At 36.3% G+C, this 24,126-nt stretch overlaps 3 protein-coding genes across 4 annotated transcripts in view; 2 read left to right on the top strand and 1 right to left on the bottom strand.

Moving 5' to 3' along the window:
- The window catches only part of hacd3 (3-hydroxyacyl-CoA dehydratase 3), a 6,361-nt gene extending 1,114 nt beyond the window's left edge, over positions 1–5,247 (top strand). The window contains exons 2-11 of the mRNA XM_016555954.1: positions 496–538; positions 618–691; positions 868–1,032; positions 1,136–1,184; positions 1,288–1,398; positions 2,286–2,413; positions 2,501–2,613; positions 3,810–3,916; positions 4,064–4,195; positions 4,460–5,247. Of these exons, the coding sequence (XP_016411440.1) occupies positions 496–538; positions 618–691; positions 868–1,032; positions 1,136–1,184; positions 1,288–1,398; positions 2,286–2,413; positions 2,501–2,613; positions 3,810–3,916; positions 4,064–4,195; positions 4,460–4,536 (999 nt within the window). The 3' untranslated portion in view covers positions 4,537–5,247. The remainder of the gene's footprint in view (positions 1–495; positions 539–617; positions 692–867; positions 1,033–1,135; positions 1,185–1,287; positions 1,399–2,285; positions 2,414–2,500; positions 2,614–3,809; positions 3,917–4,063; positions 4,196–4,459) is intronic.
- LOC107742891 (von Willebrand factor A domain-containing protein 9-like) lies at positions 5,135–8,425 on the bottom strand. The gene is made up of 9 exons (XM_016555970.1): positions 8,360–8,425; positions 8,042–8,160; positions 7,773–7,915; positions 7,339–7,431; positions 6,889–7,033; positions 6,563–6,696; positions 6,066–6,184; positions 5,919–5,984; positions 5,135–5,759 (listed from the first exon to the last, which is right to left on the bottom strand). The coding sequence occupies exons 1-9, from the start codon at positions 8,423–8,425 to the stop codon at positions 5,505–5,507; spliced, it is 1,140 nt and encodes a 379-aa protein (XP_016411456.1). The 3' UTR covers positions 5,135–5,504.
- A 735-nt stretch (positions 8,426–9,160) lies between these two features.
- On the top strand, positions 9,161–23,844 carry LOC107742879 (sodium/potassium/calcium exchanger 1-like). 2 transcript variants are annotated; one of them, XM_016555951.1, is made up of 10 exons: positions 9,161–9,270; positions 10,111–11,305; positions 13,683–13,745; positions 15,250–15,358; positions 18,004–18,087; positions 18,561–18,652; positions 19,354–19,614; positions 19,717–19,806; positions 19,933–20,099; positions 22,235–23,844. In XM_016555951.1, the coding sequence occupies exons 2-10, from the start codon at positions 10,268–10,270 to the stop codon at positions 22,482–22,484; spliced, it is 2,154 nt and encodes a 717-aa protein (XP_016411437.1). In that variant the 5' UTR covers positions 9,161–9,270; positions 10,111–10,267; the 3' UTR covers positions 22,485–23,844. The 2 variants fall into 2 exon arrangements, with proteins under 2 accessions (XP_016411437.1, XP_016411438.1); XM_016555952.1 differs by lacking the exon at positions 18,004–18,087.
- Positions 23,845–24,126: the final 282 nt, after the last annotated feature.

Raw genomic sequence — 24,126 nt, 5'->3', positions numbered from 1 at the left:
TTTTTTTTTTACTCACAGTTTCTACTTGTGCAAATGTGTAAAATGTGTAAACTCTTCAGTACGTAATAGAATTTTACTGAAACCTCATGAAAACAGCAGGGTTTCCACAGAGCAAAAAAACCTTGATTACTAGGCCTGGATAAGTCATGTAAAATGTAAAAATCTGCATTATAATATCAGCCTGCTGGTCATGACTCATTTGTACACTAATAAGTGTAATTGTTCAAATCTGTTCATTTCAAAATATTGTAAACACTTTTTAAAAGGATTTTTAAAAACATGAAATATCAGTGGTCAGAAAGCCTGACTCAGTGAATGTGTTGTTTTATTATGCAATCCATTCATTACTGATGCTTCATTATTTTATAACAGCATATTATAATATCTGTTTGATGCATGGTGCATTTAAAGGCATTGTACTGATATAACAGGCAGTGGGAGGAGGAGCTTGAAACTTCACATTTCTTTTTTTCTCGTTTTGTCTCTATCGCACAGAATCTCAGTATTGGTGTAGAAGAGAACATCCTTCACTTCAAAGGTACATGTCACAACCAACCACCAGCAGGACTCTCTTTCTCTTCAGCTGTGTGACTTTTGTTAATTTTGCTCTTTTCAAGGTCAAGGGCATGGAGCGAAAGGAGAAAATGAATATGAATTCAGCCTGGAATTCCTAAAACCGGTTAAACCTGAGGTAACAGCCATCTTAATTTACTGTTTTGTGAAAAATTGCAAAAAAAAAACATCTATGTTTGGTTGCACAATGAAGTGCAGTGAACATTTGCCTTGTCAAAAACAGAAGAACATTAAGTTTGGTGCTTATTTTTGTTTGATTATGTTGGAGGAACATGAAAATGTTTGTGTACACAGGTAAAACACAAATCCACTCAGCGGCAGGTGAATATCACGGTAAAGAAGCCGGAGCTCGTCTGGTGGGATCGGCTCACTAAGCAAGAGAAGAAGCCTCTGTTTTTAGCACCTGATTTTGACCGCTGGCTGGATGAGTCAGATGCAGAAATGGAGCTCAGAGAGAAGGTAAAGAGGTTTACTAATAACCAAAAACATGAATTATTTGTTATACTTGAGGAGCTTCAAAGTAGGTCACTGTCTGATGTGTTAAACTGTTTTCTGCACACAGGAAGAGAAAATAAACAAAGTCAGCATTGAGTCAAGGGTTCGTAAGGACCGTGAGTATATATTTAATTTTTTCAAGTATAAAGTAAACACATTGGGTCAGCTTACCAAATAATAACCATGTATTCATTTTTTTTTATGTTACTGTGTTTGCAGCTTTTCTTGGCTTGAAAAAAGGTTTTCTCTTTATGTACAATTTGGTCCAGTTCCTCGGTTATTCCTGGATATTTGTCAACATGACTGTACGTCTGTTCATACTTGGGCAAGGTTAGTCTAGTTTTTCAGCTTTATTTTGTAAGCAGCTTAAAGATACACTTCTGCTTTTTTTAGCTGTTGTCATTGTGAGGAAATGCATATCATTTGAATTTTTTTTTAAAGGTCTGTTATGCAAATTTTCATATATATATATATATATATATAGAGAGAGAGAGAGAGAGAGAGAGAGAGCATCTCAAGTGCGTTTTCACAGAATTCAGTTTAGAGCTTCTAAATCTCATTTATAAACCTCGGTTAAAACAAAAAAAAATTTCTGACTGGGAATTTTAAAAGCGAGGTTTGCACCACTTTTTACGCAGGGGTTAAGAAACCCTGCTCAGAAACATAGTTTGCACAGCTTTTGCTGTGTTAACACCGCATTGCATTGCCAGACTTGTAGAGTGTGAAACGTTAGAACGGTCTTAGAACGTTATGACAAGATGCATAACATCAGACACCCCAATTGCTTGCTTTATATCCACGTGCTTTGAACAATTACAGAAAACTGCGAGTTAAACAGGCTTTTCAGCATTTTAGGGGAAAAAATGTCCAAAGGATGCACAATACTAGACCCTTTATGTAAACAAGTTGTGTGCTGCATTCGTCCAATCAATGACACTGACACCACAAATATGCAAATAAGAATATTAACCCAGGGACTAGGAATGTACAGTGTGAAATGTCAGCATACAAATACCCAAGATTAATTGTTAACCCAGGATAAATTATTGACAGTGTGAAACATGAAGCAAGATCCAGAATTCTGTTTACCCGGGTTTAGAAAGACCCAGTGTTAACTATTTCAATTGTGAAAAGCCCCTTTCATTAGATTGTTTCTCCAAAGTGTGAAAACAGTTTTAGAGTCATGGTCCTTACTGTTTTTTTTCTCAACCCAACAGATTCTTTCTACGACACATTTCATACCATTGCAGACGTGATGTACTTCTGTCAGATGCTGGCAATAATGGAGGTTATTAATCCTGCTGTTGGGTTGGTTAAGACTGGAGTCATGCCTGCTTTCATTCAGGTATGTCTGGTGCGCCCCATGCTTTAGTAACCAATTAAATGCACTTCATTGTATACTATTTTGAATAATACATTTCTCTTGTTAAAGGTGATGGGGAGAAACTTCATCCTTTTTGTCATATTTGGTACTTTAGAGGATATGCAGAACAAGCCAGTGGTCTTCTTTGTCTTCTATCTGTGGAGTATAATTGAGATATTCAGGTAATTTTGTGAATTATTTATAATAGTATGGTACATGTGTGATCATATTGCATATTTATTAAGAGCACAGTTTCTGCGAATGGTGAGGAAATGTAGGAGTTTGTTTCATGGGGTAGTATGCATTTCTTTATCTGCAGGATATCCTCTTCTGTTTGTCCTGAGCCAGATGCTAAAAATTCAACTTCCTATATGCGGTCGTTAGTTTGTTAAATTAAATGCATTTTCTCTTTCCTAAATATTCTGAAAATTAGAACCTAAATTGGAATTACAGCGACAGAATACAAACATTGGAAAGACGTTTACCCGTATATCTTTTTGAGCTTGGTATGTGCATGAATATGATTTTAGGTATTTTTAATGTTCTTTGCTCTTTTATCAGTGATGTGGTTTTTGTACAGGCACAGTTTATCCACACTTCTTCCGCTATCATTCTCTTCCTGTGGGCTCACACAACTTATCACTAGGGGACACATATCCGTGTGCAAATAGTAAAATAGCAGTCATTACCTCAAAACTAGGGCTGAAAGCAATGTAACTAGTTCATATGACAATATATAAATGAGAACACATATCTGCAATAGTTTTGAATGTTGTATTTTTGTAATTTGTTTATATTTTTTATTTTTATGAAATAAATATTTTTATGAAAATAAATATACACTTGCCAATACTAACTTCAAAAGTTGGGGGCCTCTAAGATTTTTAAAATCTATTTTATTCAGCAAGGATGCATTAAATTGATCAAAAGTGGCAGTAGAGGCATTTATACAATTACAAAATATTTATATTTTAAATAAATGCAGTTTTTTTTTTTGTAGTATGCAGTAACTTTGTATTCATTAAAGAATCCTGAAAAAATGTATCATGGTTTCCACAAAAATATTAAGCAGCACAACTGCATTCAACATACTGTATATATATATATATATATATATATATATATATATATACTTCTTTTTATCACATCAATGCATTCTTGGTGAGCATAAGAGACTTAAAAGAACATAAAAAGAGACTCAAAAACAAAAAAATCTTACTGACCCCAAACTTTTAAATGGTAGTGTGTATTTTTCTGTTTTGATTTAAAAAGCAGTGTTGTTATTGTAATCATCTGAGCCCTACAGCCTAGTCCTAAAAGGGACCTTTTTGTTGAATAAAAACAGATCTAATCCTACAATTGTAAAAATGAACCATAGGTATCCTTTCTACATGTTGGCCTGCATTGATACGGAATGGAAGTTGTTGACTTGGTTGAGATACACCATATGGATACCCCTGTACCCTCTTGGAGTGCTAGCTGAAGGTATGTGTTCTCAAGTCATAATCTGTAGACTAGCCCCCCCACCACAGGAAAAATCATGATGGGCTGTTCATGAGAAGGTGAGACATTAATGTATAATATACATGTATAACTGACAGCTTTTCTTATGCTTTCTTATATTATGATCAGCTGTGGCGCTGATCCAGTCCATCCCCATCTTCGATGAAACCAAACTCCTCAGTATTCCTCTGCCTAAAGCCATTGGCATGTCTCTCAGCTTCTCCTACATCCTGCAGCTCTACCTGGTGATCATGTTCCTGGGTACGGTCTATAAAATACATGCAAACAAGTAAAACCAGGGTTCCCACAATGTTTGTCCAATGTATTTATAGAGATTTTAAAGTACATCGTAGAGTCAATTAAATATTTTAGAACTAAGCATAAATTGCCATTACAGTTCCATGACGTTTTAATATTTCATTAATTTGTTTAATTCCCTAATATTTCCAGGTTCTCAATGTCTGTGGGAACCCTGTAAAACAGTGTAACTGCTATGCCATATAAATAAATTTTCGACAATTTCAGGCCTCTTCATCAACTTCCGCCACCTCTTCAAGCAGAGGAGTAGACGGTTTCGCACAAAAAAGAGGAAAGCCAACTGAGGGGAAGGTGAAGCCACGTGCTTCATTCTCCATGTGTGTCTCTATTTTTGTTCAATTTAATCTGCCACCTCCATTTTCTTTCTTTACATTTGCCCTCTGTCACAGAGAAGTCATTATTGAGGGAAAACTATTTCTCTTTCAAACACCCAATTCAAATTCATTTACTTTCTACATACTGAAATACTGAAGGACCATGACTCAGTTGTAGAGGATAAAGAGGACTAATTTAAAACACTAGAAAGAAGTATATCTTATCAAATAATTCTAACCCAGGACCATGAAGGTATTTATACATTGTATCATTCCATCTATATGCAGTATGTTTGCGTGTTTGTAGTAGATTAGCTGTGTGTCAGACTTAAGGAAGCAACATTTTATTTTCCTGTCATTCCCTGAGATGTGTTGTAGTAGTTGACAGAGCACTGACAACAACAACATAGACCATGAACCTCAGGGAAAACGTCATGAAGCATTCAAGTCACATGAGAAGAGCCAATTCAATGTTGTTGGATGTGGAATCTGGACATGAATGTGTAAATGAAACTGTTAAATATTTAATAAAATTTCAATGAAACAAAACATTTTCAGATGACTACCATTAGGCATAAACTACAGGCAGTTTAATTTTTATTGGTCATTAGAAAAAGTTATTTACATAAACAGTTGTTGGTCTGAAAACAGATTCCAAAGTCTCCAAATGCATTTTCTTGGAAAACTGCTGAATGTTTTTTTTTCCTCAAATTGAGTGTTCAGTATCATAATGTATGTCACAAAGGTTTTCTCTCATTTTATCTCTATCACCAAACATTTGTGGCACTACTAGAACATGGGAAGATGCCACATTTGTGTGATTCTGCTGCAGTAACTCATTTCCCTCGGACAAATATTTCACATTGAGTTTTTAAATAAAGGTTCATTCCTCTATAAGTGATCTGGTAGTTGTCCATTGAGCGTTGTACCTCCATCCTCTATATTCTGTCGGCTCCTCCTCCCCCTGAGAAATCAGTGAGCATGGGGGTAATGTTGTGTTCATAGGTCGCATACTTGGAGTCTCCACTACTAGCCAGTTTAAGCTGCTGGGCAGCATGTGAGAGCTGGAAGGCGGCATCAGGATGGGCAGAGTCAGGCAGCAGTGTACACTCCCTCTCCAAAAGTTCAGCCACACTCTTAAGAAGCTCCCAGAAACCAAAGGCGAGAGCGGCCTTTCGCAGACGGTTTAGTTCCTACAGTGAAGAAAATATAAATGTCACACCAAAAAATTATTTTAACTGTAATCAACAGGGTCATATTTCAGCATACGATATCTACATACTAAACATTAATTTTTAAATATATATATATTGAGAGAGAAATTGAAGAATTTAATATGCATAATTACCCACCTTATAGAAGGTTTGTGTTTTTTCTGGCAATTTCCTTGCATTACGGAGAATTTTCTGTACATCTGTCTGAAAAACATTCAGTTAAAATGACTTTTAATCAGTGGCCTGTCAGATATATTAAATGTAGTGTAGTATTCAGGTGTATACCTGCAGTCCACTGGCTTTAATCCAGACAGTAACATTCTGAGCATAGCTTCTTTTGTTTTTCGGCTGTATGGGAAAAGGACTTTTACTGTCATCTTCGCCATAGGGATTTTCAGCTGCATCTGTATGTCAAGCAAACAAAGAATCATAGTGAACTGATATTTATACCTTTGGCCAGTAAGCAAAACCTTATGCAAACAATGAGCAAATGTTTTTATTATGTATATGTCTCTAGTCTCAGAAGGAACCAAAGCATGAGGAAAATAAATATTTCATCATGCAAATTTGTGGTTATACTACTGTTATCCCTGACCCTGGTGTGTTTACCTACAGGTTTCCTAACTGAACTCAGTGAACCATCAAGGTTACTTTTGTTTCAGTGTATTAATTATTAACGACTTGAACATACTGCAATACAACACAGTTTATTTTTTACTTTATTTTATGTTAACAGGCATTTAAAGTGTGGCTGTTCCAGAAAAATAGTGAAAGGGTGCTACCTGAGGCAGGGCCAAGCTGTGACATTCTGCCCAACCAGGGCAGAGGCTCTGAGCCGGGCTCAAAGAGTGACATCATTAGATTAGACTTCTTCTTACTGTCTGCCTGGGAATAAAGCATCCCGAGCCAGTCTGGCCTGTCAGAGGAAACATGGATAGTGAAAACTTTTATTTCAGAGTAACTAGGTAATTCATCTCCAATATGTTGGTGATGAAAACAAATCCTTCTCATCTGACAGTGCAATCTACTAAAAGCACATTTTTTATATATTGCCAACATTTTGAATGCTTATGAAAAGGCAGATGCATATTTTCATACTGATCCTTACCCTAGTTGTACAAGTGCCACCATGCCCTCCACCTTTAGGCTGCCATGTAGAAGAACACAGAAGTTTGGGCTCTTTCCAGCCATCTGATTTGTGGAGATCTCTTCCTCTGTGTCATCAGTGGCCCCCGTACCGATCTCATCCCCCTCTGTCAAGCAAAACAACATGCCTGTGAGCCCTAGCCAATCTGGCAAGGTTAATAAAGTCACACTATATTAATGTTAAAGTATATATGTGTGTGTGTGTGTGTGATTAATATATTTTAAAAGATATTTTACTACAATAATTAAAATAATCATTAACAACTAGAAAAGTCATTTAAATTAATTGGTTAAATTTTTTTGCAAATAAACAAGTTTGAAAATTAGCAGCTTTGTCATTACAACAGAAGTACCAGTAAATAAATAAGGATGTGGATAAGATGACCTAGGAAATATGAAGCAAAATACTGACCTTTGTTCACAGCAATGGGCAGGACCAAGTGCCTGGATAAAACCGGAGGGCTGGCGATATCTCCAATCTCAATAAAACCCACAATCTCCAAGTCTATATATACAACACAACAAGGTAACATAACTATCAAGTGCACTTTGCTCCAGTTTCCTCTTGTAGAATCTAGCATGATTAGCAACAAATAAAAACATTTATTTATTTACATTTACTGTCTGATTATAAAGCCCTTAAATGTAATACTTATATACATTTATATTTATATTTAATAGATTTATTATATAAACCTGCTCACACAAAATGCCTTATTTATATATTATTAATAATGAGAACATTCATTTAAAAACACAAAACTTGGAATAGTTTAATGCTTGCATTAGAACAACAAGAGGGTGACATTAAGGACACGATCATTTCACTAGCTTCTCTGCTCATACCTGTTTGCACTGTTTTGGGTATGGGATCCACTTCCTCATCTATCGTCACTGGCTCTGGCCTGGGAAAGACCTGCACATCAGAGGTCAGGTTCCCACAGCGCAGCACCGCATGGAAGGGAGAGTATGCCTGGTCAATCAGCTTACTGCCAACACAAAAGTGATGTTAACCACAAAATGTTGCATAAACAAAAATGTGCACTTAATTAAATCAAATGCAAGAACATACAGTATTTAGTAGTATTTATGCACAAAGTAACATGATCACTCACCCAAACATAGACTGGACACTTTTAAGACAAAGGGGTCCCTCCATCGTGTATATCTGACCCTCTCCGCCGTTCAAATTAATCAGCTGCTCTAAGTTATCCATGCTATCCGTAGCTTGGAGCTTCAGGGGACATCAAAACAACATAGATTAAATAAAGGAAAAAACATAAAATGAAAGGAAAAATTATGAAAACACACACACACACACACACACACAAAGCTTAAACCAGCCTAAGATGGTTTGCTCGTCTTTGCTGTTTTAAACTGGTCTAACTAGTCCTGACTCCTGTCCAGCTGGTCTCCCAGTCTGACCGGCTTACAGAAACCAAAACCCCTCTAAAACCAGCCAACAGAGCTTCCTGAGTTTCTTTGCCGGACATACACATAGTTTATTTATTTGTTTTTCAATTTTTCATGTTACAAAACAACCAAAGTATGAATTGTTATGTCAGTGTCCTGCCAAACGTTCGCACTGTAAATTTGACTGGAAAATGATCATAAACGTTTTAAATAAAGTAGATACTGCCTATTTTCGAATACAATTCGTAGATATGCATAGCAGATTTTGCATATTTCAACAAAACGTTAAAATTTTACCCATCGCTGAAATCCCTTCTTCTTAACCAAGTGTGCACCGTGATAAGCGGACCGTTTGGAAACAAAAGAAACCTGCCAACTAGTTCCCAGTCGAGAACGCGCGAGAGAAAATTATATTTTTAAAGTTCTGTCCAAATATAAATAATCTCTTAAAATAAATGAATAAAGTACAAGAGATAGCCTAAACAGAAACTTGCATATCTAGGATAATGCTGTGGACAAAAACTGTTAGAATCTGTTAAAAAATCTCACTGTGGGCCAATTTAATACTAATCTGTAATCCCTCATCACCATAATTATGTAATAATAATAAACTATTATCCAAAAGTTGATTTAAGACTTATATATTATGTATTTTTAATTAGCAGGTTTACGCGTGCACTCACAATTCTGAATGAAAAGTATATGAGCAGAATCATTGTGATAAATGGTTCAAGACATAATGAGAGCGTGAGGAGAGAGTAGCCTACATCTAATCCTCTTAAAAGACTTCAGGTATTAGGTATTGTGCTGATCCACGCTGAAGAGCTGTCCTGCGGTGCGTCCTGCTTGACCTGAAGCAGCGCTCACAGCATCCGTGCCTTTCCCTACAGCCCAGCTGTGAGACAGCAGCGCTTTCATCGGCTTTCAACCGGTAGGTTTCTTTGGCGTGTTCTGAATTATTTTTTGCATGAGAGAAAAGGAAGTTTTATTATACATTTCTTTGTTAATATGGCTAATTTATGGTTGAAATAGAAATACCTGCCGCCACCATATAGTTGGTGACACATTTTAGGGTTCATGCTGCTGTGTTTACAAAATACGTAATTTTCATTGTTTTTGTGGAGCTTCTTATAATGACACAATGCTATTACTAATATAGGTTGACAAAAACTTGAGACGGATGCTTTCCATGGTACGTTCGTTTAGACGCAAATGAAAGAAATGCTTCAAGGAAGGCTTTTCTTAATCATTTATTCATTCAGAAGCATTGTCAAAAGTTTTTATTATTATTAAGGGTCAATATTTATTTCTTGAAACAGGGGCACCATTTTATCTTTATTATGGCGTTTTTCCTAACCATGTATAACACACTGTGCTAATCATTTAAATGAAATACTTAACAGACAGACAGATAGATAGAATGAAATGTATGAAAGGTCAAATAACTGATGACTTAGGGGCATTTTATTACTTTCAGTGGCATTTTTGTCCCAAGCTCATGTTTTCCTCAATTTCTGACCATCATCAGAAGTTTGATCCACATTTTAAACAATTCACATGCTTCTACCAATGCAACTTACAAGAAGCTAGAAATGTTAAAATATATTTTTTAATTTTGTTTCATTTAATTCAATGCAATGTGTTGGTTAGATGAGGTCTACGTATTAGAAAAATCTTAGGAGTGTAATGGCCACTGTAATCTGCTGATTCTGCATTCAGTGTTTCCTATACAACTGTTGCACTCAGTATTCCTCCTTTTATCCACTGCAAGGTCTGTGAGAGGAAACCTGCACCACAGAGAAAATGAGATGAGTCAGTCTGAGAGTGAGTGCTGCACACCCCTGGAATTTTTGGGGGAAGATTCTGGATGTTCTGGGTGTCACTGCCCTAAAAAACAACTTGGTGCCCTTTAGGAAGCATACTAGAAAATGTTGCTGACTCGAAGAAAGAGACTTCATCTTAGCCGGATTATATTTCTTCTGTCTGGGGTTTTCCTTTGTTCTTTATATCAACTCACTATCAGAACCAGACTACCAGAACCCTGGCCTGAGCCCCAGACAGCAGGAAGACCTGAGGATGGCTCTGAACTTGGCTCTGGACTGTCGGAGATAACAGAGGTTTTTACTAATTTGACCGCTGCTGAGCCAAAGAGCTCCAACCACACAGATGGGGTCCAGTCATCAGAGATGGCGACAAATGTACCCATCCCAACAATATCTATAACAGAGACACCTACAACAACCACAAACAGGACAATCATCCATTGCATCTATGTTGATCCAGACCTTCCAAAACCCACCCCAGTTCCTACTCCGGCAACCGATATGACCACTTTTTTGCCCAACACTACAGCGTCCAGACCTGGAGAGGCACCACACATGAAGGGCGAGTACCCGGAGGACATCTTCACCATTGAGGAGCGACGCAAAGGCTGGGTCATTCTTCACATCTTTGGAATGGTATACATGTTTGCTTCTTTGGCCATCGTCTGCGATGAGTTTTTCGTTCCTACATTGGGGGTTATCATAGACAAACTGGAGATCTCAGATGATGTGGCCGGGGCAACGTTCATGGCTGCTGGAGGCTCTGCTCCTGAACTCTTCACTTCCTTGATCGGTGTCTTCATATCTCATAGCAATGTGGGCATTGGAACCATCGTTGGCTCGGCTGTCTTCAACATCCTATTTGTGATCGGAATGTGTGCGCTGTTTTCCCGGGAGATGCTTCACCTCACCTGGTGGCCTCTCTTTCGGGATGTGTCGTTCTACATCCTCGATCTCATCATGCTCATCATCTTCTTCTTGGACAATACCATTATGTGGTGGGAGAGTATGATGCTGGTGTGCGGTTATGCTACCTATGTTGTCTTCATGAAGTACAATGTTCAGATAGAGCAAGCTTTTAAGACTCAACTCAGGAAACACAAGAACATCGTCAAAGTTATCGCGGTCGAAGAACCTGAGAAGGTACGCCTCATTATTTATGACTTTAATATTCAGAATTATAGAGTCATTGGATAAGATATTTGGGTCAATGGCACATAAGAGTTTTTTGATAAATCACATCACATTTCACAACCTAAACTTAACGTGCCTCGTTATAAAAGGGCCACATTTTCTGATATTTTAATTAATAAATAATAAAAGATTATGCCAGACTACTTAATAAGATTTTCTTTTTAAAGGGGTCATATGATGCGATTTAAATTTTTCCTTTCTCTTTGAAGTGTTACAAGCTCTTGGTGCATAAAGAAGATCTGTAAAGTTGCAAAGACTAAAGTCTCAAATCCAAAGAGATATTCTTTATAAAAGTTAAGAGTCAGCCACACCTACCTAAAACGGCTCGTTCTAACACGCTCCCACATATCTACGTCACGATGTGGGAAGATTTGCATAACGCTGCCCAAATGTTCACGCAAAAAAGAAGGCGTAACTTTAATTCTTGCTTTTGCCGCCGCTGCCATGTCGTGGAGTCGCTGTGTGTTTCGTTGTGAACGCGAAAACTTTTTTTTTTTATACAGTTGTATAACCCTGAAATTGACTTCATGCACCAAATCAAAATTAATCTTTGCACAGAAATGAAAAATATATTCAAGTGTATTTATAAATAGGTGTATTCACTGTATTTATAAATTGTACAAAAAATACCATATTATTTACATTTATTCACTAAACAGATACTTTTATTCAAAGCGAATAATTGTGTATTTAATAAACACATTTGACCAGTACTGGGATTCAAACCCAAAACCTTGTGCATTATTAGTGCCATGCTTTATGATTTCAAGAACATGGATTGCATGTTAGCAATTAGCAATTTGCATAGCATTTTAATCATATTTATCACAGAAACATTTATTTTGGTTTTGATAGTGTTGATGGTTTCTGCAGTGCTAAGCCTTCTAGTGATGAGGAACATTTATTCTGCTATAATATCTGTTCATATCCGCGATAACAGAAATATAATAGCATCCCACTCAAGTGAATGTGAATGTGAGTCACTTATGTTTATTCATTGAGTAGATACGCATGGGTTGCGTTTTCCTTTGATGAACAGAAATGAAAAGAATCTCTTGTGTCTGCTGGGGCCAGACATTGTTAATGAGTTGTCTTGTAGCAGGTGAGGTATTTGGAGCAGGTGCATTTGGCTCACTGTGACAGCCCCATCTGAATTAGTGACACTATCCCGTCACATAATAAAACTGTGTGGTCATTTTCACAAGTTCCTTTCTTCATCCTGAACATCCCTCAGCTTAGATGCTGTGGTGAGAGGGAGGTTTAGAGAGATCAACACTTGATAATCTGTCATAACATCTCTGTGTTCACACTCTACCTGAGAGGGAGACTTTAAACTGCAGTGACAACCAGTGTATAGATTATAGTCAATGTGTCTTATACTGAAAAAAAAAGGAATATTAATAAATGGATAGGGTATCGTTAATCATTTATATGATCAAAATAATAATTTAATCTAATATCTGGTAGAGAACCTCTGGACTGATAAAACGATGACACTCTGGCTCTCTGATCCAAAGACGTTCACTTAATCCTTTGAGGGTCTGCTATGATGTACAAACTGTGTAACATATAGAGTGTTTAAATCTGATAAGTGTGATTGAAGCTTATGTAGTGTAAAAAGGCTTACTAGACCCAGAAGACCTAGATCTCTGTCAAACTAAACCCACTGATTGAACTTATCACTGGTAACAAATAAAATAGTAACAATAAAATACAGAATTTGATATATTTGAGTGCTTATGTATGTTACAGTGTTGTAAATGTTAACTAAAACTATAAAAATAATTTTCGTTAATTGAAATAAAGCTCAAATAGCATATAAATATATATTATAAAAATTATATGGAAAACCAAAACTTAAAAAAAACAAAACAAAGAGAAATTAGAAATGTTGACTTGGCAACTAATTGAAATAAAATAAGTTACTAAAATAACTAAAACTAAAACAGAAACAACAATAAAGCTAACCAGAAATGTAAAAAAATGACAAAAGACATAACACAATAACTAAATTCAAATTAAAATGAGAATTTAAAATATAAAAATAAAGGTTAATTGAAAATATTAATAATTACTATAATAGTATACAAATAATACTGGTATGTTATGCTACATCCTCTTATGTTACAGTTTTTCTTCCATTTAGAATAAATAATTTAAATTATATTGTAATTTCAAGTAAATACATAGATACATAAAGATTTCCTCTCAAGTTTGCAACAGTCTAGTCACCTTTATTCTCTAACAGTAGAATGAGAGGTGAAGGTCAAAGGTCAAATCAGTGCCTTACATACTCTGTAATGTTTCAAACTTTTGTTGCACACAGGACAATGGGACCTCGAGTGAAGAGAACAGGCCGCCTGAACCAGAAGACAAGAATCGATTAAAGGTAATCAAAAAATTTGAAAATATATGTAAATATTATAAACAAATAATAGTAATTAAAAAAATGTGATCTCTGATAACTCTTAAAGGTAAAGGGTGTAATTTATGCGTAACTATAGTCACAAAATATTGACTGTTTCCAAAGAGATGACGCAGCTGGTTGAGCCAGTGCTGCTGTGTTTTCCTGGACAGAGCAATAGGCAACATATTTCAACTTTAACCTCTGGGAAGTCAGCCTACGAATGGCTTTTTTATAGTTGTCTTTGTCAAACAAAGATATGAGAAAGTATTTTAACATCCAAAAATGACACACATTACCTTTAAAAAGTCATGAAAACACAACATGAACAAAATACTCTTGATAAGATTTGATACATTTCACATGTCCTGTCATATGAATATGGTATTATTAATTTAAGTAACATAAAATAAACAACATATATAAATGACCTTAATTCTCCATTAAGTCCATATATTAAACAGAGATTCAGGGATGCCACAATTCTCAATATAATATTAAACCGTTCGGTACGACATTCACAGTTCAATATGTGCTTGCGAATTGCGATTGTTTTTCAGTTTTGTGTTTAAATAATTCCTGTGTGTTTATTTCTCTCTGAATTAGCTCTGTGTGTGTGTCTGTGAGTTCATGCGCTGAGATGAGGAAACACCTCCCCGCTTATAATGTGCATTTGAAAAATTGTTCATCTTCCCTTGTAATGACTTGCAATGAGAAGCATTTCTAAACCTGTTAGCTAACAAAAGAGAACATTGTAACATGTTTTTACTCCATAACATCAGTCGAATGTTTGAAATACCTTCCTTTTGTGATCTGATGTGGCTTCTTATCATAGAATGAGGCAGAAAATATATTATATGCTGTAATAAAGGCTATATCGTTGAGCAATGGATTATAAGTATACTTAATTATTATGAAAATACCCGAGATGGCTTGAAGAACCCAGACAAACTATACATTGTCGCGGTCAAGTGTTTACTGTCTTCATGTTTAATCAGTTCAAGCGTTTCAATCTTCTTTTTATTCAGTTACACCGATAGCTGGATGCCTTTGTCTATATTAGGGATTTCCTGGAACGTGTTCAGTTCTATTTCTTCTGTGATGCATATGTGGAGTTTCTGCGCGTGCCTTCCAGTATGAATGAAACATACATTACATAGCACTCCATAATGGGAAATCCATCCTATTTTGGGTAAAAATAGGAAAATTTATACTTTTCTCAAAAGAAATTTGAAGTAGACGTATAATAATCCATGTTCTTCTCCAGTGTACAGATGTGGGGTTTTTTTGGTTAATTTATTAAAATCACAAAAAAACACTCTGATGTACCAAGCCATCAGAACCAAAATGAAACGAAAACGTGGTTAAAAAAATGAGGTATTGAACCGTGGGCTAACTGTGTTGTTGCATCCCTAGTTCAGATATGAATTCTTTCAATATGATCATTTAGCGTGAGCATTTGTCAGAATATTTCTCATCTCTTGTGTAGCTGAAGCCCACACTGCAGCGCGGGGGCAGTTCTGCCTCTCTGCACAACAGCACCATGAGGAACACCATCTTCCAGCTGATGATTCACACACTGGATCCTCTTGGAGAAGGTAAGAGCCCTTCAGTGTCTGAACCCTCATAATGATAACTCATTAAGCAAACATTGCACGAAGCGTTAAAAATTTCAATTCTGGTGGTTTAAAGGGATCGTTCACCCAGAAATTACAATTCTGTCATCATTTACTCATCCTCATGCCATTCTAAACCTGTATGACTTTATTTCTTCTGTGCAACACAAAAGAAGAAGAAAAACACTGAGACATTTCTCAAAATATTTTTTATCTCCAAAAGAAGAAAGAAAGAAGAAAGAAAGTCAAACAGTTTTGGGATGACAAGATGGTGAGAAGATGATTGTACCTTTCCGATATGTTTGTGAAAGCTGTATCACAAGGTTTACAAATTAGTGTTTGAGTAAACATTAAGATTAAATAAGCAGGTATATGCTAAGAATGTAGTGCTTTTTATTATCTGAAGACGCAAATTCTGCAATTTTTTGATGTCTAATGTTGTTTATACAAATTGGTTGATTTAAACACTACTGGTTTAGAGGTATTAGGTAGATGCAATTTTTGCTTCAGATTTTTTTTTATGGTTACACCTTACTGAAGTATTGTGTGTATCAAAACACAAATTGTATAAAGATCAAAATACCAATCATATAATAGGCCTATATTCCTTGAGGCAAGAGCTGTAAGATGTTCAGAAGTGTAGCAGGAGAGTCCCTTTGTCCTTCTCCCAGTACAAATGGATTAGCAAAGCGTGTTCCATATGATGACAGCACTAAGTCCAGATTGATACTAAGAAGATAAATAGCTCTTTCTCAGTCTATGGAGTGAAGAGTGATTCATAGTAGTGAGAGAAGGCCCACCACAGTGGCTCTATGACATGTTGTCAAGTCACATCAGTGTGTATGTCACCATTTAAACATACACTACATTATTTCCTCATTGCACATGGGTTCTCATACAAGATGGTATTATTTGCAGAAACAGTTATTTTAGCATCACAAAAATGTCATCAGAAATGTCATCCCCTACTACAGAAACATCATCATAAAATTTGAATATAATTAAATAAATACTATGTGCACTGAAGATTTGATATCATATGATTTCCTTGCATGGCTCCTTAATGGCTGCAATGCATATGTGTAAAGCAGTAGCCCTGGTGCTGAGGTCTCTGCGGGTCAGTTGTTTGATGGCTGGGGTTGGTCCCCTTGACCTTCAGCCTGTCCTCAGGAGGCTGTGCAGCACCTGCGCTTTCAGGGTCCCCACAAAAACCTCCCAGCACTGTGCTGCTCCATCATTAAGCTGCTTTTGATTGAGCTCATAAAGGCTGGATGAGAGCCAGTCTCCAGCAGCTCAATCCTGTTATGGTGATGGGGTCCGTGCTTATTTACAAGCCATAGTCAGTGAGACAAATTTGATTCAGATTCAATGAAACAAAAGATTCATTTGTACATATCTATATTTGGGTTGATAAATAACTGACAAGTACTTAAAAAATGTACAAGGACCTCAACTGCACTGCCTTAATATACTCTGTATACCCTGCTTGTCAGTCTTTTGCATCTCACAAGGAAATGTCTGGGTCATATTTCAGAAATGCCTATTTGATTAGATTTTTTTAATTTTGTTGCATTTATTAGCATTAATTTAATTACAATTAAACACCCCATCCCCCAGTTTTAATTACATAATAATAAAATATCATTCTTATAACTGTATTGCTGAAGTTAAATACCAAAATTAGACATAGAGTATATACATAGACTATCAGTCAAAAGTGTGGAATAATTAAGATATTTTTTTAAGTTTCTGAAAGAAAAGCATTTCAAATATTATTATAATTTAAAATCGGCATATTAGTATTATTAGAATGATTTCTGAAGGGTCATATGACACTGAAGATTTGCTTAAAATTCAGCTTTGCCATCACAGGAATAAATACATATTAAAATATATTCAAATAGAAAATAGTCATTTTAATTAGTAATAATATTTCACAGTATTACTGTTTTACAAATAAGTGCAGCCTTAGCGAACTTAAGAAACTTATTTTAGAAACATTAAAAAACATATATATATTTTTTCTTTTGACCAGTAGTGTGTATATATAAAGTGTATAAAATAATGTAAAGATAATATAAATCTGTAACATATAAACACATTTTGGATTTTGATTATAGTTAGTTATAAAAAAAAAATGTGTATAATACAAAAACTTAGGCTTGATGACCCAAACATTTCTTGACAGCATTTATATCTTGACCTGTCCAAAGTTTTTTTTTTCTTTCAACAAATCCATTTGTGAAGTTTTTAAAAAATGTTTTTTTAACATTGCCACTTGTTGGCATCCAAGTCAGTAGACATGAGTAGTTTTGAAGGGCATCAGGAGATGCATTTGTGACACTCACCATGGTATTTGTTGTATATGAATCTACATTTACTCATTAGAGTCAGTGTTTAATGGAGATGCAAAAGCTAGAAGCTCTTTGGAATGTAAAGGTAAGGGGCGTTGTGATGTTATTCTTGTGATGTGATTGCCTTGTAGTAGCCTGTGAGATGTGAGGAAATTACATTTTGTTTTACGTCTGTGAAATTAGGGCTTTTGTCATTTGTGGTACCATTGTTGACCCTGACAGTGTCAGTGAAAGTCTACATTCAAGCTATATTCTTCCTTTCCTGGTTTGCAGTGAAATTTAAAGACAAGGCTCAGATTTTGAACGACATGGCCCGGGGGAATGTAGAGAACAAAAAGAAGGAAAAATCTGGTGAAGGTGAGATTTTATAATCTTAGTCTATTGCACAGCGCTTTGTAGACAGGTCGGTGCATTGTCCTACCTCACAGATGAGCTCTGTTGCATATTCAAAATGGTTAGTAATGTTGCATTTCCACAAGTGGTAACGCACCAGCTGTGTGCTGGATGAAAGGTACAAAGAGAGGGCAAGCTGCCTGGAGTTTGGCCCGTTTTGCCCTCTACACAGCATCCCGCATTCCATATTTCCACCTTTTGTTTCTACTTGAGAGCTGCTTTACACATTAGCTGACATAATGACCAAGCTTCATCTCATGAATTAAGCATGAGTGGCTTGGAATCAGTGCTTGAAATTGCCGCCAAACTATATAGCAACATTACTCACTCCTATTGAAGAAATCTTCACTCCACATCTGAGAGGAGCTTGTAGTATTGCTATATTTAAGAAGCAATTGCAAACTTGATTGATATTTTATTATCGTGGTTTAAATAAGGTGACGATCAAATGGAGCAGTCCAAGGATTCCAAAGATGCTGCTCCAGGAGCCAAGGAAGAAGACGCTAGTCAAAAGCCTGAGGCGCAAAAGGTGGGCCTATTGCTTCTCGAAAACAGTTGGGAAGAAGAAGGAGGAGCTCTGAGACACTTGTGTGCTTTTAATGAACTTATCAATTCTTTACCTTGTTGCAAAGCTGACAGAGGCGATTTGTCATACATAGTATGTGATTCATATTTACCCAGAAATGAAAAGTCTGTCATCATTTACTCACCCTCATGTCATGACTTCCTTTCTTCTGTGGAACTCAAAAGAAGTGTTGAAGAATGTACTGGAGTGCCATTATAATGAAGGAGAACTGGAGCTTTCAAGCTTGAAAAGCACTGTAAACTGATTGTTGTTATTCTCCATGATGTGTTCATCAGAGAAGTAACAATTAATTACTTCATTCAATTCTGAATGATTCAATCACAATTCGGACTGTACTCGAGTTCATCTCATAACAGTTTTCGGGTTAACAGCTCGCTGGAGACGAAGACTATATGTGAATGAATTAAGCTATATATAGCTACTTTTATTGTGCTTTTGCAGGTTGAAAGCTCCAGTCCCCATTCATTATAGTTGCATGGAAAAGAACAAGCCATACGAAAGTCATGTAGGTTTGGGAACTAAGTGTGAGTAAATCATACTAAAACTTTTATTTTGGGGTAAACTATTGCTTTATGTTTGTTGTTCTCCTTTTAATCTGTGAGGGTATTATGTTTTCAACTGTCTCTTTCTTGCTCTGTCTTAAGGAAGGAGACACTGCAGCAGGAGGAGGCTCAGAGAAACCAGGAGGTTCAGATGATTCGGGAGATGATGATGAAGATGACAGTGATGAAGACAGCGATGAAGACAGTGATGATGAAAATGAGGATGAGGCTGGGGAGGAAGGAGAAAATGACGAACCTCTGTCCTTAGAGTGGCCAGAGACCAGACGTAAACAGGCCACATATTTGTTTCTGTTGCCCATTGTCTTTCCTCTGTGGCTGACAGTTCCAGATGTCAGAAACCCTGTGAGAACCAAAACAAAACATCACATTAGTAATGTTTTCTTGTATATTTCTTTCACTTTTGATAGAACTAACATATATATTATTTTGTATTGTGCTTAACAGGCATCCAAAAAGTTCTTTGTCATTACTTTCCTTGGCTCAATAGTATGGATTGCTATATTTTCCTATCTTATGGTGTGGTGGGCACATCAGGTCAGTGTAGAAACCAATATTTGTGGTTCTAAAAGTATTTGGACACTTAAGCCACACTTAAATGTCATTACACTAGCAAATAAAATATCAAAACAAGCAATCACTCATAAAGAATTTCTCTCCTAGGTGGGTGAGACCATTGGCATCTCTGAGGAAATCATGGGTCTCACCATTCTGGCTGCAGGAACATCCATTCCTGATCTAATCACCAGCGTGATTGTGGCTCGAAAAGGCTTGGGAGACATGGCTGTCTCGAGCTCTGTAGGCAGCAATATATTTGACATCACCATGGGGTAAGACAACAGAAACTTTAAATATTTAATGAATCAGGTGTTTGGTAGCTGGAAATGATATGCACAGTTTTTGTCAAATGTGACCCTGGACCACAAAACCAGTCATAAGGGTCAATTTTTTTTTGAGATTTATACATCATCTTACATCCTCTGAAAGCTGAATAAATAAGCTTTCCATTGATGTATGATTTGCTATGACAGGACAATATTTGGTCGAGATACTATTTGAAAATCTGGAATCTGAGGGTGCAAAAAAAATCAAAATATTGAGAAAATTAAAGTTGTCCAAACGAAGTTCTTAGCAATGCATATTACTAATCAAAAATGAAGTTTTTATTTATTTACGGTAGGAAATTTACAAAATATCTTCATGGAACATGATCTTTACCTAATATCCTAATGATTTTTGGCATAAAAGAAAAATCGATAATTTAGACCCATACAATATTTTTTTGGCTATTGCTACAAATATACCCCAGCGACTTAAGACTGGTTTTGTGGTCCAGGGTCACAAATGTGGTTGGCTGAACACTGGCACTTTCCACTGTTTGTGTTCACGCCACCGGTTTGTGTTTGCATTTCAGACGAATCAGAATCACAATCAGAATTATCTTTATTGCCAAGGACTGTGGGTACACATGTACAAAGAATTTGTCTTGATGCATTGGTGCTTAACAAAGACAATCAAATACAAGAATAAATACTACTACTAGTAGTAATTCAAGGCATTAATGTTTGCCTACAAAACCACCACTGGTTCTGCACCCATTTACCTAAATTCATTACTTCAGAGTTATGTGCCCTCTAGAAGCTTGCGTTCTGCAAGTGAACGGCGTATTATTGTGCCATCTCAAAGAGACACAAAATCACTTTCACTGACTTTTTCATTAACTGTTCCCTCCTGGTGGAATGACCTGCCCAAATCAATCCGAGCAGCTGAGTCCTTAACCATCTTCAAAAAACGACCAAAAACACACCTGTTCCACCTTTATTTGACACTCTAACTCTAGCACTTTCTATTCTATTTTAATTCTACTTTATCTATTTATCTTCTTTTTTATTTAAAAAAACACTAGCTTTCTATTTTTTCTATTCTATCTATTTGTTTTTCTTTGTGTGTGTGTGTATATATATATATACATTTTTAATTTTTATTTATTTATTTATACAACAGTTTGTTCTGGTTCCCAAATCTGATTGGTTGAGAACCGTGAGATATTGTACTGGTATCGCTACAGGAACGCCCTTTCACAATTTTGTATCACTCCGCTTGTTCTAGCCGGGTCTATGTTTTTTTTTTTAATTATTCACTGAGCTAATCGTAAAAACATTAGTTAATATAAGAAGAAACGTATAGCTTTGCGGTCTCTCTCTCTCTCATTCGGATGCACGTCTTGCCGCATTGTTTCTCTTATAACCTCATTATTTCTCACTAATAACCTAACTGAAGCAGCACATGCCCTTGATACAAATTCTAAAAGTGACGTATGTCTAACTGTCAACTTAAGCTTTGAATCTGTGGCGGAAGGAAGTAGTTCCGCACAAAAGAGGGTTTTATTAGGCACTCCGTTGTTTCTTGTTTAATTACACACATGTTCCATCGAACTGTTGTATAAACGCAATATCACTCGAGTACGAGAGCGATATCGGCTCTATATCAGCGGCTGTGATTGCCTGCGGCCTCGTGCCTCTGGCCTAATCACAGCCATGCTGATATAGAGCCGGTATCGCTCTCGTACTCGAGTGATATTGCTCATATATATATATATCTTGCTACGTGAGGAAAGTGACTCGAAAAGTTTGTGTCCAGGGTGAGAGGGGTCAGCCACAATCTTAACTGCCCGCTTCATGTACATGTACAGAATTCAAACATACTTTTTTAGCAGTCAAAGTATTTACTTATTTAAAAGAAGTAGGCTACCTACGCAGAGTATGCGATTTCTGAACTCAAATGGCAAAAGTAGACCAAGTAGCTGGCAATATTGTGTCTTAAATGTAAGTTACTGAATAATAACTTGTTTTTAAACTGCTGTTTTTTTAGCAATATCACACTCACAATCATATTGTTGCTATGAATAGGCTACATACCAAATCACTTGTTTTCAGCTTAATTTTATCCCCTCTGACGTTTACAGGCTGCCCGTGCCCTGGCTGATGTACTCATTCTGCCATTCCCTGGCACCGGTGCCCGTGAGCAGTAATGGGCTGTTCTGTGCCATTGTGCTGCTCTTCCTCATGCTCCTCTTCGTCATTATCTCCATCGCTGCCTGTAAGTGGAGGATGAATAAAGTGTTGGGATTCATCATGTTCATCTTCTACTTTGTGTTCCTGGTGCTTAGTGTCATGCTAGAGGATCGAATCATTATATGTCCCGTGTCCATCTGAGCAAACCCGTGGATACAGTCCTGTCTTTTGAAACGTTCTGAACTGTAACTTCACACATAATGTATCATATTTGAAGCATCTCTGGACTCACTGTTGACTTATTCTGTATTACACAAGTTATTTTGTAAAGGGATGCAATAACTGGCCATAATTTCCAAACTCTGTTAACTGTTACAGACACTTGAGTTTTTTTGGTCTCCTTTTTTGGTTTGTTACATTAAAATGAATACAGTAATGACACAGAAGAGTCACAGGCCCTGTCCCAAATGGTCTCCATTTTTGGTATCCACACTTTGGTGATGTAATGCCAAGTAGATTGTTGAGTGTAGACTGCTGTGTTTGCCCACCAGTGTGAGCTTTGCAAAAGGGCACATTGAGGCCACATACAGAGGCACTCTTGAGCACGCTTTTGAACCATAAAATGACAAATAAGACACCCTACTGCACTGTGGATTTGGCAAACACAATATGATTCTGATTGCATAATTAAAGGCCACATCAAGTGTGCCATTTAGGACAGCACCACAGTGTACTATATATGGAAACTCTCACTTAATTTGTGATGCAATTTAACCATTTAGTTCTATTGTGATGATACCAAGACACAAAATCACAAAGATTATAACCTGGTGAAAAGTCGAAATGTTGCTTTAATTTTGTCCAATGATGAAAAATTGCATTTCACAACAAAGAAAATGTTTCCAATTTTTTTTATTTTTTATATTGTGATTGTATTATTTGATGTTGTGGGTTTTCAGATAGCTATGGGACTACATTGGGAGAAATTGTGAGCTTATTGTAAATGATGCAATTGAATCATTCTGCAACGGAATTATTTTTGTAACTTGGAAAAATGTCATTAGCAAGCGTTTTAAATGCAGATCTTGTGCTGTATGTAAGATATGATTTTTTTTCCATCATAAAAGTAGAATCTCAAGCATATAACAAGACTTCTTTACAAAGTCTAATGTAATCAGTATGATTCTGATAAAAACAGTTGTGAATTTCCATACAAATGTCACACTGCTGTTTGAATTCACTACTGAGTCAAGGATTGTTTTTTTTCAAATATTACACAGTGTTGATTTCTCTCTTGAGAGTTGCTCATTGTAAATATTCATTTGTTGGTTCAGTGCAAAATTAAATGGGGTTTCAAATGTGACTTTTCCTCCCTCTGTTTCATCGAAAACAAACCAGTGACACCAACACAAACACTCTGGAGTCGATTTAAGTGTTTATTTACAGTTCTAAACAATTTTATAGACCTGGCTCAGATCTGACTAAATGATATATACAAATATAAATAGAAGTAACAAAAGGAGTGATATGTAAAGCACATTGCCCTAACAAAATGATTTGTTAAAAAACGAACAAACAAAACAAATCACCTTACACATTAACCGCTTTAAATGAGCTTCCATGAAATAGGTCAGTTTGTTTCACTACCATGCCATATGGACATAAAAAGCAGGTGATAGAAAAACTGCTAAACATTAAAAGCAGTGTAAATTTTTGTTTTTGTTTTGTAGTTTTACACAGCATCAGGTCAATAAACAAACAAAAACAAAATTCATCCCAAAATGTTTAGGGCAGTATTATCTGTTTTTTCCTACTTGGGGCATTAACATCAATGTGTCATTGA

This window comes from Sinocyclocheilus rhinocerous, unplaced genomic scaffold, assembly GCF_001515625.1.
Source record: "Sinocyclocheilus rhinocerous isolate Xijiao unplaced genomic scaffold, SAMN03320098_v1.1 scaffold1008, whole genome shotgun sequence".
Taxonomy (NCBI): Eukaryota; Metazoa; Chordata; class Actinopteri; order Cypriniformes; family Cyprinidae; genus Sinocyclocheilus; species Sinocyclocheilus rhinocerous.
Note: the sequence above shows the minus strand (reverse complement) of the source record. Positions and strands in the feature narration are given on the sequence as shown.

Excerpts from the sequence above, each read along its gene's own strand:
- LOC107742891 (XM_016555970.1), bottom strand. The coding sequence starts at position 8,425 with ATGTGTATGTCCGGCAAAGAAACTCAGGAAGCTCTGTTGGCTGGTTTT. Across the intron at positions 7,034-7,338 it reads GCCCATTGCTGTGAACAAAG|AGGGGGATGAGATCGGTACG; the intron begins GTCAGTATTTTG and ends TTTGCTTGACAG. Across the intron at positions 5,985-6,065 it reads TTAAAGCCAGTGGACTGCAG|ACAGATGTACAGAAAATTCT; the intron begins GTATACACCTGA and ends AATGTTTTTCAG.
- LOC107742879 (XM_016555951.1), top strand. The coding sequence starts at position 10,268 with ATGTTGCTGACTCGAAGAAAGAGACTTCATCTTAGCCGGATTATATTT. Across the intron at positions 11,306-13,682 it reads CGGTCGAAGAACCTGAGAAG|GACAATGGGACCTCGAGTGA; the intron begins GTACGCCTCATT and ends TGTTGCACACAG. Across the intron at positions 19,807-19,932 it reads TGGTGTGGTGGGCACATCAG|GTGGGTGAGACCATTGGCAT; the intron begins GTCAGTGTAGAA and ends TTTCTCTCCTAG.